Raw genomic sequence first — 17,251 nt, 5'->3', positions numbered from 1 at the left:
CAGGCTGGTCTCAAACTCCTGCATTCAAGCAAACCTCCCTCAGCCTTCTGAGTAGCCAGGACTACAGGTACATGCCACCACACCCAGCTCAGAATTTTTTATATTTGATGAAGTCTATCTTATCAATAATTTATTTTAAAAATCTTGCCTTTGATTTTGTACCTAAAAAGTCATTGTCTAACCCAAGGTCATCTACATTTTCTCCCATGTTATCTTCAAAGAGTTCTGTAGTTTTGCATTTTACATTGAGGTTTATGATCCATCTTTAATTAATTTTTAATGGGTGTAAGGTTTGTTTCTAGATTCACTTTTTTACATATGGAAGTAGGGTGGTATAAATATCATTCGTTGAAAGGACTATCCCTTCTCCATTATATTGCCTTTGCTCTTTTGTCAAAGATAAGTTGGCTATATTTACGTGTGTCTATTTCTGGGCTCTCTATTCTGTTCCAGTGATCTATTGTCTATTATTTTAACAATATCACACTGTCTTGATTACTGCAGCTTTACAGTAAGTCTTAAAATCAGGTAGTCTGAGTCCTCCAACTTTGTTGTTCTATATTATGTTGGTTAATCTTTTGCCTCTCTATATAAACTTTAGAATCAGTTTGTCAATATCTATAAAATAGTTTCCTGAGATTTTAATTTGGGATTGTACTGAATCTATAGATCTAATTGGGAAGACCTGACATCTTGAAAATACTAAGTCTTCTATTTGGAAACCCGGAATATGTCTCCATTTATTTAGCTTTTTTTATTTATTTCATCACAGTTTCATAGTTTTTCTCATATACATCTTATACCTATTTCATTAGATTTATATCTAAGTATTTCGTTTTTAAGGATGCAAATGTAAATGGTATACTTTTAATTTCAAATTCTAATCATTTATTGCTATCGTAAAGGAAAGTGGCTGACTTTTGTTTATTAATCTTATATCCTTTTTTGCCAAAATTGTGTATTAGTTCCAGGAGTTTTTCTGTTGATTCTTTGGAATTTTCTACATAGACAATTCTGTCACCTGCTAACAAAGACAATTTTATTTCTTCCTTCTCTGTATATATTTCCTTTCCTTTTCTTGTCTTATAACATTGCATTTGTATTCTTTTTAAGGTGTTCCCTTCCCTACAAATATTGTATCACTTGGACTATTTTAAGATTATTTTAATAGGCACTCAACAAGATTTTGATGAATTTCAAAATTCCTGGACTCCAGTGATATGCTTAAACAAAGTAGTAAAAGTCACCAAGGAAAACAGTTCTACCTTAGTGATAATGAAGAATTATCTACAAGTGAATATCCTTTTTTAAATTTTACTTTTTAATTTTTTTACTTTGTAAGTACATGGTATATATTTTTTTAATTTTACTTTTTAAATTTTTTAATATTGTGGGTACATAGTACATTCTTGAGGAACATTTTTAATATTAATTTTCTTGTGTATTCATCCTGTGATTTCTCATCTTTCATTCATCTAGAAAGTGCATGTATTTCACCACTCCAAATTTACTTTACCAGCATTTTCTCCATAATTTTCACATTACTTTGAAGAAAGGGAGAGATTATACTGATATTTAAAATGGAAAGATTGCAATGTAGAGAGGAGCCACAGGATTTTCCCCCAAGTCTCCTCACCTTCTGGAGACAGAAATAGTATAATTTTCTAATCATTATATAGTGTTCTATAAATGAAAAAAGACAAAGCATTGTAAATAAAAGTATATTTACCAATTCAAATTTGAGGGTAACTCTTGCTTGTTTTAACCCTTCTTGCTTTCTAAAAGAGTATATAATGAAAATAAACATAAATGTTTGATAGCTGTAATTATTCCTCAATTACTCTGTTTGTTCTAATTAACCAAACAATAGCAAATATATACCATAGGGAAGTCATGAGAAGTAAAATACTCTTGGAAATTTTAGAACATCTCTACTAGTTGAAGGATGAATTGTAACAGTATGATTGTATTCTGCGTACCTCACAAGAGGATTATACTCTTGCAACTGTTCACCTTGATTTCATTATCAAATAAAAATAATTTCTGGTAATTTCTAAGGGAATGTTATTTCATCAGTGTAGGTCTAAGATAAATCTTAATAAAAATAATACATCAGTTTTTCTTTTGCTCGTTTCAGTTTCTTGAGTTACTTAATTAGTGGGATGAATGTCTCGTTACCTTTTGAATGCCTGAATGAAGAAATTGCTATTTGTGCATCCAAAAGTAAGTTTTCTGAAATTACATACCTTCTAGGAGATGCTTCTGTGTAATTTTCTTTGTTGTTTGTTTCCTTTTGTAAAACAAGTCAAAGGAAATACTGAGTACATACTAATCACTGCATTCATTCTTTGAAAAGAAATATACTTGGGCTTCTTGACAAATAGTTTTCTTCACAACAATTAGACAAGGAACACCAAAAGTGAGAACTGTGTTTCAAATGTATTAAAAATGATAAAAACTTCATGTAATGTCAAATTTTTATTTATCAAAATTATTGCTGTATTAGTAATTCTCAAAGATTTTTTCCATAATTTTCATATTATTAAAATAGACATTGAGAACAACAACTGGCAGGTTAAAAATACTGTGTTAGCTGAAATCAGAATATTCTTTCATTCAATTTCCTTTTCAATTTGGTAGGTATTGTTTAGGTACCTCCTATGTCCTAGACACCAGTATGAAAAAAAAAACATAGACTCTCCAGTAACTAGCTCCCTGGATAATAGAACACTCACATGTCCTAAATATTTTTAATAAACTATATTACTATGCAGCCTGTCTGGTAAAGGGTTAATTTTCACAAGTGGTGCTCTCAGAGTATTTGAGAAGGTAAACCCACCTGGAAGAGAAATTGACACCTAAGCCAAACCTTAAAAACAACAATAAAAAAACATATATATGTTATATTAGACAGTACTTCACCTTTTTAAATACCAACACTGAAAATTAAAAGAGTAATGATTACTTCAGCAATTTATTGTGAAGATTAGAGTCAATGGTGATAACTTCTTGTGATGAATGCCTTTTCCTTACAAGGCACTCTCTGGGGAACTTAATATTTATATCTCTAATCCTAAAAATCTTCGACTTTAGGTATGATTGTTCATTTTCTATACAAACGAACTGACTCATAAGATTATAGCCTGTGTTATTATGACTATACAAAGGTTATATTGGATATTTGATAAATCAATTGAATAGAGTGGTTAAAACTGACCAAATATAGATGAAAACGTTAAGTGTTTATAGTTTAGTTATAAGAAACTTATCCAAAATCATATGCTCAGGACACTTACATTAGCCCACAGATAGGCAAAATAATCTACCACAAAGCCTGTTATAAGATAAAGTACTGAATATTTCATGTAATTTATCGCATACAGTACTGAAAGTTAAAAATAAAGTAGGTGAATGAGTATTTGAAGTAAGTTTTCTATTAAATGTGCATCACTTTTACACCATTTTAAAGTCAAAAAATCCTAAGTTGAATCACTGTAAGTCAGGGACTATAAGTCACTGTTTTTTAGTACATGGTCAGTTTTGATAAATGTTCTGCAAGTGCATGAAAATGATGCATTCGTTCTATGTTAGGCTCAGAAAAGTATAGATTTCTTAAATCAATCTAATAAACTTTATACAAATAAACCTTACAAATTTTGAGTAAGGTTATGTTGTCATGTGTATAAATGTTTATGAATATTACATCTTTTAAGAGTTTTTTATTATTATTTTTATCTTCCAAAACACGTCCTTGTCAATATTATAAAACTTTTTTTTACATCTTTATTTTTAAAACTCAAAATAAGTTATAATTACTCTGGGATCAATATTTAATTATATTCACAACCATATTTTTACACATTGTTTCTTTTATCTTTCTTTCCACATTTGTTTCCTTCCTTCTAAAGAATAACCCTTAGTAGATGCAGATGAGAAATCTAAGGTCAGAGTAATTGTCATTTGGTTTTCCAGTAATTTGTCTTCCCTTTATCTTGAAGTTCTGATTCTCATTATCCTTAGTATTGCACAATATTACCACAACCCTGTGTCTAGGTGAAGACCTTTCATCTTTCCTTTCTTCTGGAAAATTTTCCAACATAACTGCTTTAAGGCTCCTCCTGTGCCAATCTCTGTCTCTCTACTTTAGGAGCTCCCCTTACATGTGTATTGGAGGCTTAGAAGCTTCTGAACTTCTCTATTAAACTTTTCATTTATTCATATCTCTTTATTGTGCTCTGGTTGAATACTCAGATCATATTTTTATTTTTATTTCTTTAGTTCTGCAATTTATGCCTCTATCCAGCCCAAAACTGACCTTTTCTATTGAGATTGTCATTATAGTGTAAATTTACAGTCAACTATTTTTTATATTAAACTCACTGTTGATTTTTTTATTTTATCTCATTTTAGGATATTATTTTATACATATTAATTTTAAAGGCCTGATTATAATATTATTTGTGTTTCATTAGGATAAAGTCAGGTACCATCAGGTAAGTCTTTAAATTATCACTAATAGATTATCTTTCCTAACATAGTTTCTACCTTTTTGTTTCTCATTTACGTTGAGTGAATTTTATTCTCTTTCGGGGCACTCCCCCTATGGCTTTGTATCAGATGTGTGTGGCCTTCAATCAACAATACTCCTATCCCTCTCTCCCACTGCAGAACCAAGTTTCTTAAAGTCCAGGGCTCCAGTCCAAGGTGATTAGAGGCATCACAGAACCAAATCACTGTACCATAGACACATGCCCACAATACCTGCTGTACAGCTTTCTCTGCTTCTTTCTGCAGCTTTCTATAAGCCTCAGCTCTGTACAGCAGTTGCACCTATTTTTTTATTAAACTTTCTATGAGGTGGAGCTGAGTCCAGTCCTCTACCATGCAAGATGTTTTTGGCACTTAAGTTTATCTTAGACCACTCCCCAGCAGAAGTTAGCAGAGAATAACCTAGTCCCCATGTTTTTATACCATTTCTGGCCCAAAAGGTATTTATATTTCTTTTTCAGTTCACCTCTTAATTTTTTTTCTACTTTCATTAAATTTTATTTATCATCATTATTTGAAGATAAATGGGTGGCTTAAATGTTAACTTACAGCATCATGCCTTTTACAAGTGATTCATGTTGATACAATAATATTACTTTATACTACTCTATATCATTAGTCATCAAATATTTTTATGAAAGTATATACATTTTTAAGTTGTTGAAGCTTAAACCAACGAATCCTTTAAAACTGTAAATTGGCAACGAAATAGTATAAATTTACATTTATTTTTAAAAACTAATGTAGAAAAAAGTAACCGCAAATAATTTTAACCATGCGATTTTGGTAAATTTCAAAGTTATTGCCCCCAAATCACGGTAGCTTATTTTTAAGTTCTAGATATTAAGATACAGTTTTAAAACAAACTAAAATATTGTAATAAAAATCATCTAGCAATTCATCTGGCCCCAGAGTTCTATTATAAATCATTGTGCCAGTAAGGAATATTTTAATAGATTTCTAAAGATTTTTGGAGAAGAATGTCAGATATTTAGTGAATTCTATCAAGACATTATTCTTTTCTATTAATCACTGCATTAAGAGTAAAAGGAGAGACACAAATCAAATCTTCAAAGATGTTACTTGTATTTGCATTCCAGACAGACACATTTTACCAGGGTAAAAAATATTTATTTTATTAGTGCTTAATGCATATTTTTCATCTATATCTTACTTCTCTCAGAAATAATTCACCTTTGTGTTTGAGGGTTGCGTATTGGTTAAAGACATTCACAAATAATTGAATAGTACTATTTTAAATAGAAGTAGTATACAGAAATCTCATTTAAAGTGATAAAACTTTGGAATAATAGGGCAAGTGTGATATATCATTAATCTAACAAATATAGTTTAATCTATATCCTATTTATAAATGACCTGCAAAAAGTTATTAGCTATATATATCAGTAATTTTTCATTATCATGATAATTTATCTTAGTTATAGATTACAAAATGAACTGATAGATTTTATTGATCAGTTTGTCAAACTGTATCATAAATGTGCTAGGTTTATTCCTAAATTTATTTGTATACCAGCTTTCACAAAATCATACTTAGGCATTCCAAAATAAAATAAAACTGCAGATAAACACTTAACGCTTCAAGGCTCCTCGTCACATAGACCCCCCCTTTTTATTTATTTATTTTTTTTGAGATGGAGTCTCGCTCTGTCGCCAGGCTGGTGTGTAGTGGCGCAATCTCAGCTCATTGCAACCTCTGCCTCTGGGTTCAAGTGATTCTCCTGCCTCAGCCTCTTGAGTAGCTGGGACTACAGGTGCACACCACCACAGCTGGCTAATTTTTTTTATTTTTAGTAGAGACGGGGTTTTACCATGTTGGCCAAGATGGTCTTGATTTGACCTTGTGATCCACCTGCCTCGGCCTTCCAAAATGCTAGGATTAAAGGGATGACCCACCACGCCTGGCCCGTATAGACCCCTTCTAAGGCCTTGTATTTAAATTTTTCAGTAGTGCTCTAATGTAATTTCTAAAGAAGGAACCCAACATTTTGGTATCTGAAGCCCCATAAAACTTAAGATTCACTCCTGGCTACAGAAGTTAAAAAAGAAAAGACAAAAAAAAAACCAAAAAAAAAAAACAACTAAGCCATATGTGTTGGTCTTACCCAACCTATTTCAATGTAGTAGCTTCATATCTAACAGAAAAACAAGGACTTGTGAGGTATGGTGACCAAGTATATTTGGCTAGCCTAGAAGATGCAACAGATACTGCTGTGGCCTTACAGCCAGAAAACCAGGGTTTACATTGAGCGCCTCTGTCTTTGACTAGTAACATTACCTGGGGCAAGTAAGAGTTTGTGAAATAATGAAAATTAAACCACTAGCTTTGTATTCCAGATTTGCCTCTCACTACATGTGAGGTTGTGGAAGTTAATTAATTTCCTGGAGTTTCCCGTTACTCATATGTAAAATGGAAATAATAACATTATTTGCAGAGTTATTCTGAGGATTAATCAAGCTCTAAATAAAGTACTCAACATTGTGCAGGACACTGGGAGTTTATCTAACATTAGCTGTGATTTTGTAATCACTTTGATTCTTAGTTTCCTTATGTCCAAAATGGGAAAAAAATTACCTGGTTTGCATGCCCTCAAGCGTTGTTTATCAGCATTTTTGAGTGAGATATTACAAAAATGCAATGAAGCACTATGCAAGTACAATATAACTGCATTTTCTCCTTGCCTGATACTCTTCTTTGCACTAAGGTCTAATCACCTCCAAAACCATGTGACAAAAATTAATGAAGATTGGACAATAAGTCCAAGGATGCCAATGTAAACCTATATGTCTCATTACATTTACTACATTATTTCAATTGTTGGCTTTGATTATTTCCTAAGAAACTACAATGTTTCCTAGGACTTGTAGTAAAGAAGCAGTCTACAACAACACATAGTGCTGATCAATGCCCAATGAATGTTAGTTTGATTAACTGAATCCTTACCTAGTGGGCTCTTATTACACTGGGTATTCACATAAGCCAGTTTGCCTGGGGTGGTGTTAGTTTACTCCTGCTGTACTGGACTGATTATTAATACTGTCCTGATCATTATCTAACCTATCTTGGTCATTTGATCATCTTACTTATAAAGCAATCAACATAATACACAGCTAGAGTATTTCCAACCTCACTTTTCAGTTTATGCACAAATACTCATCTTTTTGATGACTGTTTTTAATACGGGGCTTGCACTTAATATTTCTGTCTCCACTCTTCTATTTGATAGATGAAATTTATCACAGAAATACATTATTTCAGAGCACACCTGAAATACTCCATTGTTCATTAGAATACATATGTCTATATTCTCCTAAAATAGAGTTGTAGAATACAAAAGTTTAAGAATTTCAGTGACTGCCATAACCAAGGTGAAGATATGGTAGAAGTAATATTTGCTCTATTAAAACAATCATATACTAATTTGTGTGAACAAGTTCCTTCTCCATTCCCAATTCTTCAAAACTGTTTATTATCGTTTTTAAGCAAAACATAAATGTTGATGTAATTTAAATAATTGTTAAATGTTCTCTAATGTAGTCTCATAACACTTGACATTTTTAATTGTATTAGTGTATATTTACCAGACTAATTTAACTCAAACTGTGTCTACCCTTGATAAAATATAGAAATAAAGTTTACAGTCCCTTGGAATATATAGTATATTCTTTCTTTAACCCTTAAGAAATATCCCATCTTCATGTTATTAAGGCATAAGAATAGTTAACAAAATTATGAAAATGGTAAATCAAGAATAAAACACCCCATCATATATAAAAATATAAAACTGTAGCAATTAATATATTGTGTGTCAGTGAATGGATGCATAAATAGACCAATGTAAAAAAAATAGAGCTCCAAACCCTGCCAAAAAATAAGCAGACAAATTCATACATATGATCTTACTGTATAAAATTAGAGTTATTACAAATCAGTGTGGAAACAACAAACTACACAATAAATGGAATTGAGTTAACTGGCTTTTTGTAGAGAATCCAGGGTGGGTGTGTTATATCCCTAGATCCCTCCATCACCACACATACCACACAATGTACAAAGAATAAAATTTTTTTAAAAAGATGAGGAAAATGAATGGTCAATAAACAGATGAGAAAGTTTCTAAACTTCAACATTCATTTGAGAATTCCACATTATTTGTACAATTATTTCTTAGGAAACATAAAACATAGACCAGATTCATCAATTAATCAGAGTGCTTGACTTGGGAAGGGAATATCATGGCCTTTAGCATTTTATCTATAATATATGTTCAATCTAAAGCAAATAAAACAAAATACATTTTATCAATTACATGAAAAAATTCAATTTTTTATTTTTTATTTTTAATTATTATTAATACATATTAGTGGCAAATGTGTATGGTGTACATGTGATATTTTGATAGATGCATACAATGTGTAATGGTCAAGTCAGGGTAACTTGAGATATCCAACACTTCAAGCATTTGTCATTTATTTGTGTTAATGAAAAATCCAATTCAATTCCAGATAGTTAATGGGTATGAAAATACACTTACATGGAATAAGGTCTACTGTTCAGTAGCACAATAGTGTAACTGTAGTTAATTATTTATTGTATATTTCAAAGTATTTATTGCATTACTGCAAATAGTATACGCTGATACGACAAGGGTTGAGTAAAGTCAAATGAGAGGTGATAGTTTAGAAACCTGCTGAGAGACAAAAAGTAAAATAAAAAAAATTTTTTTAAACATAAAAAAGGAAAATCTACAGATACCTCTTTTCTGAATGAGTCACCTGATTTCATCTACAATTGCTTGTCAGTTCCATTCTCTTTTTTGGCTTAAAACCACAGAAATTTCTTACATTTTTAAATATTTCAATAGTTTTTGGGGAACAGGTGACTTTTTGTTACACTGATAAGTTCTTTAGTAGTGATTTCTGAGACTTTGGTGCATCCATCACCCAAGTAGTGTACACTGTACCCAATGGGTTGTCTCATCCCTCATCCTCCCACCCACCATTTCTCTTCCCCCTAAGTCCACAAAGTCTATTGTATCATTCTTATGCTTTTGTGTCCTCACAAGTTAGCTCCCACTTATGAGTGAGAACATATGATGTTTGGCTTCCATTCCTGAGTTACTTCATTTAGAAAAATGGTCTCCAACTCCATCTACGTTGCAGTGAATGCCATTATTTTGTTCCTTTTTATGGCTGAGTAGTATTCCATGGTGTCTGTGTGCATGTGTGTGTGTGTGTGTGTTTGTATCACATTTTCATTATCCAACCATTGACTGATGTGTATTTGGGCTGGTTTCACATTTTTGCAATTGTGAATTGTGTTGCTATAAACATGTGTGATCAAGTATCTTTTTCATATAATGACTTCTTTTCCTCTGGGTAGATACGCAGTAGTAGGACTGCTGGATCCAATGTTAGATCAACTTTTAGTGCTTTAAGAAATTTCCACACTGTTTTCCATAGTGGTTGTACTAGTTTACTTCCCACCAGCAGTGTGAAAGTATTCCCTTTTCAACACATCCATGCCAACATCTATTATTTTTTGATTTTTAAATTATGATCATTCTTGCAGGAGTAAGGTGGTATTGCATTCTGGTTTTAATTTGCATTTCCCTGATGACTGGTGATGTTGAGTATTTTTTCACATTTTTGGTGGCCATTTGTATATCTTATTTTGAGAATTGTCTATTTGTGTCCTTAGCCTACTTTTTGATGGGATTTTTTTTTTCTTGCTGATTTGTTTGAGTTTCTTGTAGATTCTGGGTATTAGTACAATAAAAGTATAAAATCTAAATATAAGTAAAGTGCTAAGAGGTATATACCATAAAATGGTATATTTCATAGATATCAGAAAAATCTTATAAAATGTTTTTGTGAAATAAATTTTATATTTAGATGTCAATATCATAATCCAGTATATTCCTGAAAATTCAGAATTGAGGTGGTAATTTTAAGTATAAATTTTCCAGCTCTCATTCATTTTGACACACAAATCCTGGAAGACTGGGATTTTTTAATTTTAATATTTCTAAATTGCCTCCATAACTTTTTAATCAGTAGAAGACAACTGATTTGACATGCAGCTAATTTTCTATGTAAAATCGTTTTTTTTTTTCAAACTTTAGGCAATGGGTAGAAAGATGCATTCTCATTTCCTTCTGCTTTTCCAACAATTCATTAATTAAATTTCAGAGGCAATGAGAGTCTAGGTGGTCTATTAAACATAAATAATATATAATTCTTTCAAAATTCCAATAAATACACAAATATTTTCAAAATAAAATTTTCAAGGGTTATATTTGTGCAGAGAAATTCAAAAACCATCATGTGACTGATAAAATCTATACCAAACTATTATTTCCAAGTTATTTTATTGAAACAATGTCATGATAGGATTAAAATATTACTAGGGAAAAAAAGTGCCTCCTAGAGGGAGTCACAATCACCCCGGTAGCCTGTTTACTACATGAACACACCAGTGTGTGAAGGAAGGTCGCTTTTTCACACTGCAAATGTGGAAACAGCAAAAGGCTGAATAGGAATGACAACACAAGATCCACCCCCAACCCTGCCAAAAAAAAAAAAAAGCAGCTGGCCTCCTGATTCTACATAAGGCTATGCATCATGTGATTTATTCCTTTTCCACTACGGTCCCTCCAAATCACATGCTCATGTTAAACTGGAGAAGAATAAGGTATGTACCTAACCAATAATGGCAGACTACTGAGTTGGTATTTTAAAAATCACTTATAAGTCACAGGAAAAACAATTTTGAAAAATACCATACTATTGTAATCTGCCTTCCTAACCTTTGCTTAATTTGGTTGAAAAAATAGATTCGTATTTCTTTAAAGGTCAAAAAACAATCATTGTTTTATCAAACAATCAAAACATAAAATTATTTGCATCATATTACACTTCAACTTAAATACTCATGTCAATAGTAGTTTGAAAGAATAACATTTCGCATTTTGTACTTTTTTCCATGAATATCAGTGAAAAAGGAGTTACTCGTTTTGTTGTTTTTTTAACTTCCTAATAACTTTGACAGTTGGGTAAATTTAAGTAAACCACACACTGACCTAGGGAATACAGGACTTTCTAAAATCAGGCACTCTAATCGGCCAACCCAAAAAAAAGGACAAAAAGCTTTTCTCAGTAGTTCCCACGAGGACATTTTTAATTTATAATTTGATATTGAAATTACAGTTATACAAACTATAATTGGAATGAAATAAGCAGATACATTCCTATTCTAAATTCCTTGATTCACTTAAAATGCATCTATTGCAGTCCTAATCTATGCATAACTCTTCATTAGGTGATACTTATGGCAAGACCTAAGTGTGACCACTCTCAAATTTTAGTGAGTTTCTAATAAATTCTGTTCTGAAGGCACATGTCTCTGTCTTAAATAGACTCTGCTCTGGGAATGAGTGGTAGAACCAAGTAAGAGTTCCCAGAGGGACAGTGTTCCCAGAGAAAAGAATTAAAACCATGTGAGAGTTTCCAGAGGAATAATGTATTTCCCTCTCTCTCTCTCTCTTTCTCTCTCTCTCTCTCACACACACACACACAAACACACACACCTCTCATGACCAGATCAATTACTAACTAATGATATCATTTTAATTCATTTTGTTTTAAAATGCTGTGTTAGTTGATATACATAGTATGTGACCTTTCACTTACTGCATCTGTGAACGCTTGCCCTGGTTTAATGAACAGGCAATGGGTCCCCAAAGAAAGGTGAGGAGGAATTCAAGTGAATCTTCTCCATCAACTAAGGATTTTCACAGGTAGTAAAGATCATACTTCGTAGTGGTCAGGTAAGCCTAATGCAATTTTGAATTTGGTAAGAAAAGAAATTAAATCCCAGAATTTATTGCAACAATCCACAACCTCGAATTGTTTCTATTTTCTTATTCCCAGGAGCTCTTCTTTAGAATTAACCTGTCAGAAAGCAGGAAGGGAATAACCCTGATTTATTACTAAGAGCAAAGTGAGACTTAAGCTTGAGGAATATTATGGGAAGGGTCCCAAAATGAAAGAACACATTGTGTTTACGTTGACAAAACCAGATCAGTAAGTCATTAACTAAAAATCTAGGTTGACGGGCACTTAATTTGACCTTCTAGCCAACTAGTCTCCAAAGATTATAAAATCTTACTATACCCTTCATATAAGCTGATCATTTAAATGATACATGGGAATTAACCTGCTTGTTGACTCCAAATAGGAGACGTCAGAGAGCCCAAGAGTGTCTGGAGAATCAAAGTCTTTACAAATGATTCATTAAAGAGAAAGCCAGGATCAAAGTCTATGGGATAAACAGAAAAAAAAAGTGCTCTCATTTTATTTCCTTATACATTTTTTACCCAAATAAAAGACCTGCTTCCAATCTATAAGTTCACAAAATCTAATGACATTATTAATGTGGTTAAATAACATTACTTAGTTTCAGGGTTTTTGAAAATTCTCTAACCTTTATTACTCAAAGAATACAATGAAATATGCTGTATTTCAAGCTTTAAAGATTAAGGAGAGCTTCAGGGAAAATAATCTGTTACAGAAGATAGTCTTTTCATAAGAGGGTCTCCTTGCCATACTTCCACATAAAGTTAATGAATAAGTTCTATTTTTGGATCATCTAATTTATATAATTTCAGTCAAAGTATTTTAATAACCTGCTGGGATTGCAACTAATTTGACATATGGTTTTATACCTTCCTTTTTGTAGCTAAGCTGCTGAATAAAAATAAAGTTTGTTGTACAAAACATACTTGAGCTGTTTGTCACACTAAAAATGTTGGGTATCAACAGAACACCAAGGATTAAAGTTATTTTAAGATATTTGTGCATGGTGATGGTAGTGGGGGGATGTCATGTGTATATCATACATACCTCAGTAGCAAATTGCTGCAATCCACCAATATTAATGGGTCCCTCTTCAGTGGCATATAAATTGCATCCACCTACACAAAGATCAGAGGTTGGACATACCATTCCACAAGTCAGACCAAGTGGGTTGTCAGAAAATATCATCTTAGCAGCTCCATAATAGTTCTGCAAAATTAATACAAAATAAAATTTTACTACTTAAAAATATACTTTAAACAGCCAAATTACAACAAACATTATTTCTTCTACTAGGTAATCAGATTGAAGATAATGATGTGTATAAGATGCATAGGTTTCAATACTACTGTCAGGAACCATCAATTAAAACTTAGCAGAGTATTTGACACATAGGAATATTCAATGCACAGTATGTTGATAAATGAATAACTAATCAATTTTGGAAAACTGAAGTTTAAAATATAATAAATGTTCTGTAAATGGTTTTCATTTACAAGTCATCTAACTATATCTTGTCAAAAATTATTCATTTCACTTTTTAACAAATGAAAATTAGATGGCATTGTTTGAACAAACTCAAAACCTAAACTTTAAAACAACAAAAAATGGTTGTACTCAGGTTATCCTCCATTTAACTAAATTAAAAGCAGCCAGAGCTTTCATTATTTTTAGAACATATTATTTCCTGAAAAAAGAATGAATAATAAGCTGAATATTTGGGAGAATGTTTTCCTCTAATCAAAAGGAAGAATTGCATCTGACCAGTACTCCTGAAAACAATCAAGTACATCAAAAACAAGAAAAGTCTGGCACATTTTAACAGACAAGAGAAGCCTAAGGACACATGACAAATAAATGTATTGTGGTGATTTTTATGATATCCTGGAACAGAAAAAAAGTAAAAATTAAGAAAATCTGAATAAACTAGGGACTTTAGCAAATAATCATATATCAATATTATTTCATTAACTGCAACAAATGTACCATACTAATGTAGGGTGTTAATAATAGGGGTAATTATGAGTGCATATGGAAACTCTCTGTACTACTGTCACAATTTTTCCATAAATCTAAAACTGCTCTAAAATACATTTTAAGAATAGAGCTGACAGAATGCACTTAACAATATAAACATATTTCATTTATTTTTCCTTTGGCTTTTATTTGTAATAATTTTGAAGGTCTTTGAAAGCACAGACGTTGCTTCCATGAAAAGCCTCAGACATAAGTACAAATTCCTGGTGATTACAGAATACTGATGATAACAAAAAGGAATAATGACATTTACTATTTATTGACTCTTTAATATATCCCCAGCACTTTAAAAGGCTTTTATTTACTCTTAGCACCAATTATTTTATTTACTGTTATCATCTCTCACTATATAGGATGTCCATTGCTCGATCAAAAATTCCTAGATGCAAGAAGAGACAGGACCAAACGCCTGATAATAATAAGAAAACAATAAATAAAATAAGCAAACTCCCAGGTAATCAAGAAATTTAAGTCAGAAAAAAAGACTTTTAAAAATAACCTTGACGAAAATTCAGGAAAAGACAAAAAAGGAAACAATTAATAATAGCATCAGAATACTGGAATCTGTTTAAAAATAATCAAAATGATATTTTAGAAGTAAATGAACATTTTAAAATAAAAGCTAATGCACGGCTTTCACAGCATTTGTGGTGGTTTAACAGTATTTGTCTTGTTCAGTGTCCCTTCAGCAATGAAAGTTATGTCTGCCATGTAAGAATGGTTCTTCTACATATATTTTCTGAATATATAGTAAGAATGTGGTATGAAATTAAACTCACAAGCAATAAAACTGAAATATAAAGGGTAAATAATTAGCAAAGGATCATAAAGCAGATAAGTGGCAGAGGCAGGATTCATACTAAAGCATACTGTTCATGGCTCAATAGATTACAGAATCTAGTTACAGTGATCTTATTCAGCTATGGTCCATATGTTGATGTAAACACACACACACACATGCATACACACACACACAAAAGTTCTTTTCAATATAAGCTGGAGGACATATAGCTAGTCCATTAGATTCATTACACTTTATATTAAGTAGTTTTTATTACATAGTTCTTTTAGTTGTGGTCTTTGCATCAGTTCAATGAAAAGCTTAATAAGTTAAAAGTCTATTTCTTTTAATCAAGAGAATAGGATCTGTTTATTCCCCCAAACTGGATCAGATTTACCACTGTGTTTGTCAGAGTCTTCGGTAGTGTCTCTAAAAGAGGTTAATAATAAATCATTAAGCTGTCAAAGTATAATATCCAAAAGTCAACACAGAAATATCTTACACACAGAGAAGAAAAATGTGTGAAAGATTATATTTACCTCATTAACAAATACAGAATAAAGATAGTAAAATCTGAGTCAAGGGCATTTGAGGCTGCCATGGCTTAATTGGTGAATTGTATAAAACATATAATGACAATTTATGCTAATTTCTGACAAATACTTCTAGAACATACAAGAAGGATTTATCTCAGGAATGCAAGGTTGGTTTATATCAAAATATACCATATCAGTAGAATAAAAGACAAAAAATCACACAATCATATTAAAAGATGCAGAAAAGGCACTTGACAAATTCAACATCCCTCATGACAAAAGCTATCAACAAACTGCAAATAGAAAGAAACTTCAACACCTTAATAAAAGGCCTCTACAAAAACCCAGAGTTAACATCTCACTTTATGGTGAAAACTGAATGCCTTCCTCCAATATCGAGAAAAGAATGTTCACTGCATTAGTCAAGGAGTCAAAAGTTCTCCAGAGACACAGAACGAATAGGATGTATGTGGGGTGTGTATGTGTGTGTATGTGTGTGTGTGTATGTGTCTGTGTGTATACATATGTGTGTGTGTGTGTGTGTGTGTGTGTGTGTGTGTGTGTGTGTGTGTGAGATTTATTATAGGAAACTGGTACACAATTAGGAACCTGCAAATTTCCAAGATCTGCAATTTGAGTCTGCCAGCTGGAGACACAGAAGAGCCAATGTTTTAGTTCAAGTCTCAGTTGGAAGGCCTGAGAACCAGTTAAGTTTTAGTTTTAGTTCTAGTCCAAGAGTAGGGGAGAAAGCCAATGTTTCATTTCAAAGGTAGTCAGACAGGAAGAATTATGTGTTTTTCAGGGTAGAGCTAGCATTTTGTTTTATTCAGTCCTTTAACTGATTAGATGAGGCTCACCTACACTTGGGAGGGCTATCTGCTTTACTAACCTTACTGATTTAAATGCCAGTCTAAATCAAAAACACTCTCACAGAAACATCCAAGATAAAATTTAACCATACTTGGGCACACAAAGGTTCAATCAATCGGACACATAAAATCAGCCATCACACTAACTTTTACAACTTCTATTCACCATAGCACTTGAAATTTTTGCTAGATAATTAGGCATAAAAGGAAGGAGGAAGTGACAGAGTGGGGAGGGATAGAGATAGAGAAGAAGAGAGAGAGAGGGAGAGATGGAGGGAGGGAAGGAAAGAGAGAGAGAAAGAGAGAAAGTTATCCAGATTGGAAAGGGAAAAATTATTTCTATTTCCATGTAAAATGATCTTGTATATACAAACCCTAACTAATCCACTAAAATACTATGAGAAGTAATAAAAGTACAGCAAACTTACAGGATACAAGATTAAAATGCAAATTAATTGTATTTCACGATGTTAGTAATGAACAAACGAAAAATAAAATCAAGACAGTAATTCCATTTACAACAGCAACAAACAAAATAAATTATTCAGAACTATATGTATTAAAAACTGTAAAAAGTTCAAATTTATACTCTGAAAACTATA

The 17,251-nt window shown here is 32.0% G+C and overlaps 1 protein-coding gene across 11 annotated transcripts in view; it reads right to left on the bottom strand.

Moving 5' to 3' along the window:
• DPYD (dihydropyrimidine dehydrogenase) overlaps positions 1-17,251 on the bottom strand; it is an 841,255-nt gene that overhangs the window by 627,951 nt on the left and 196,053 nt on the right. For 6 of the 11 annotated variants that reach the window (XM_513583.8, XM_009425982.5, XM_016922998.3 and 3 more), the window contains one exon: positions 13,474-13,635. In XM_513583.8, coding sequence (XP_513583.3) covers positions 13,474-13,635 — 162 coding nt within the window. Of the gene's footprint in view, positions 1-12,261; positions 12,405-12,787; positions 12,890-13,473; positions 13,636-17,251 lie in introns of those variants that run through there. The other 5 variants (XR_001707891.3, XR_001707895.3, XR_010153075.1 and 2 more) reach the window with 4 other exon arrangements.

Source organism: Pan troglodytes, chromosome 1 (assembly GCF_028858775.2).
Source record: "Pan troglodytes isolate AG18354 chromosome 1, NHGRI_mPanTro3-v2.0_pri, whole genome shotgun sequence".
NCBI lineage: Eukaryota > Metazoa > Chordata > Mammalia > Primates > Hominidae > Pan > Pan troglodytes.
This window is presented reverse-complemented; position numbering and strand designations above follow the sequence as displayed.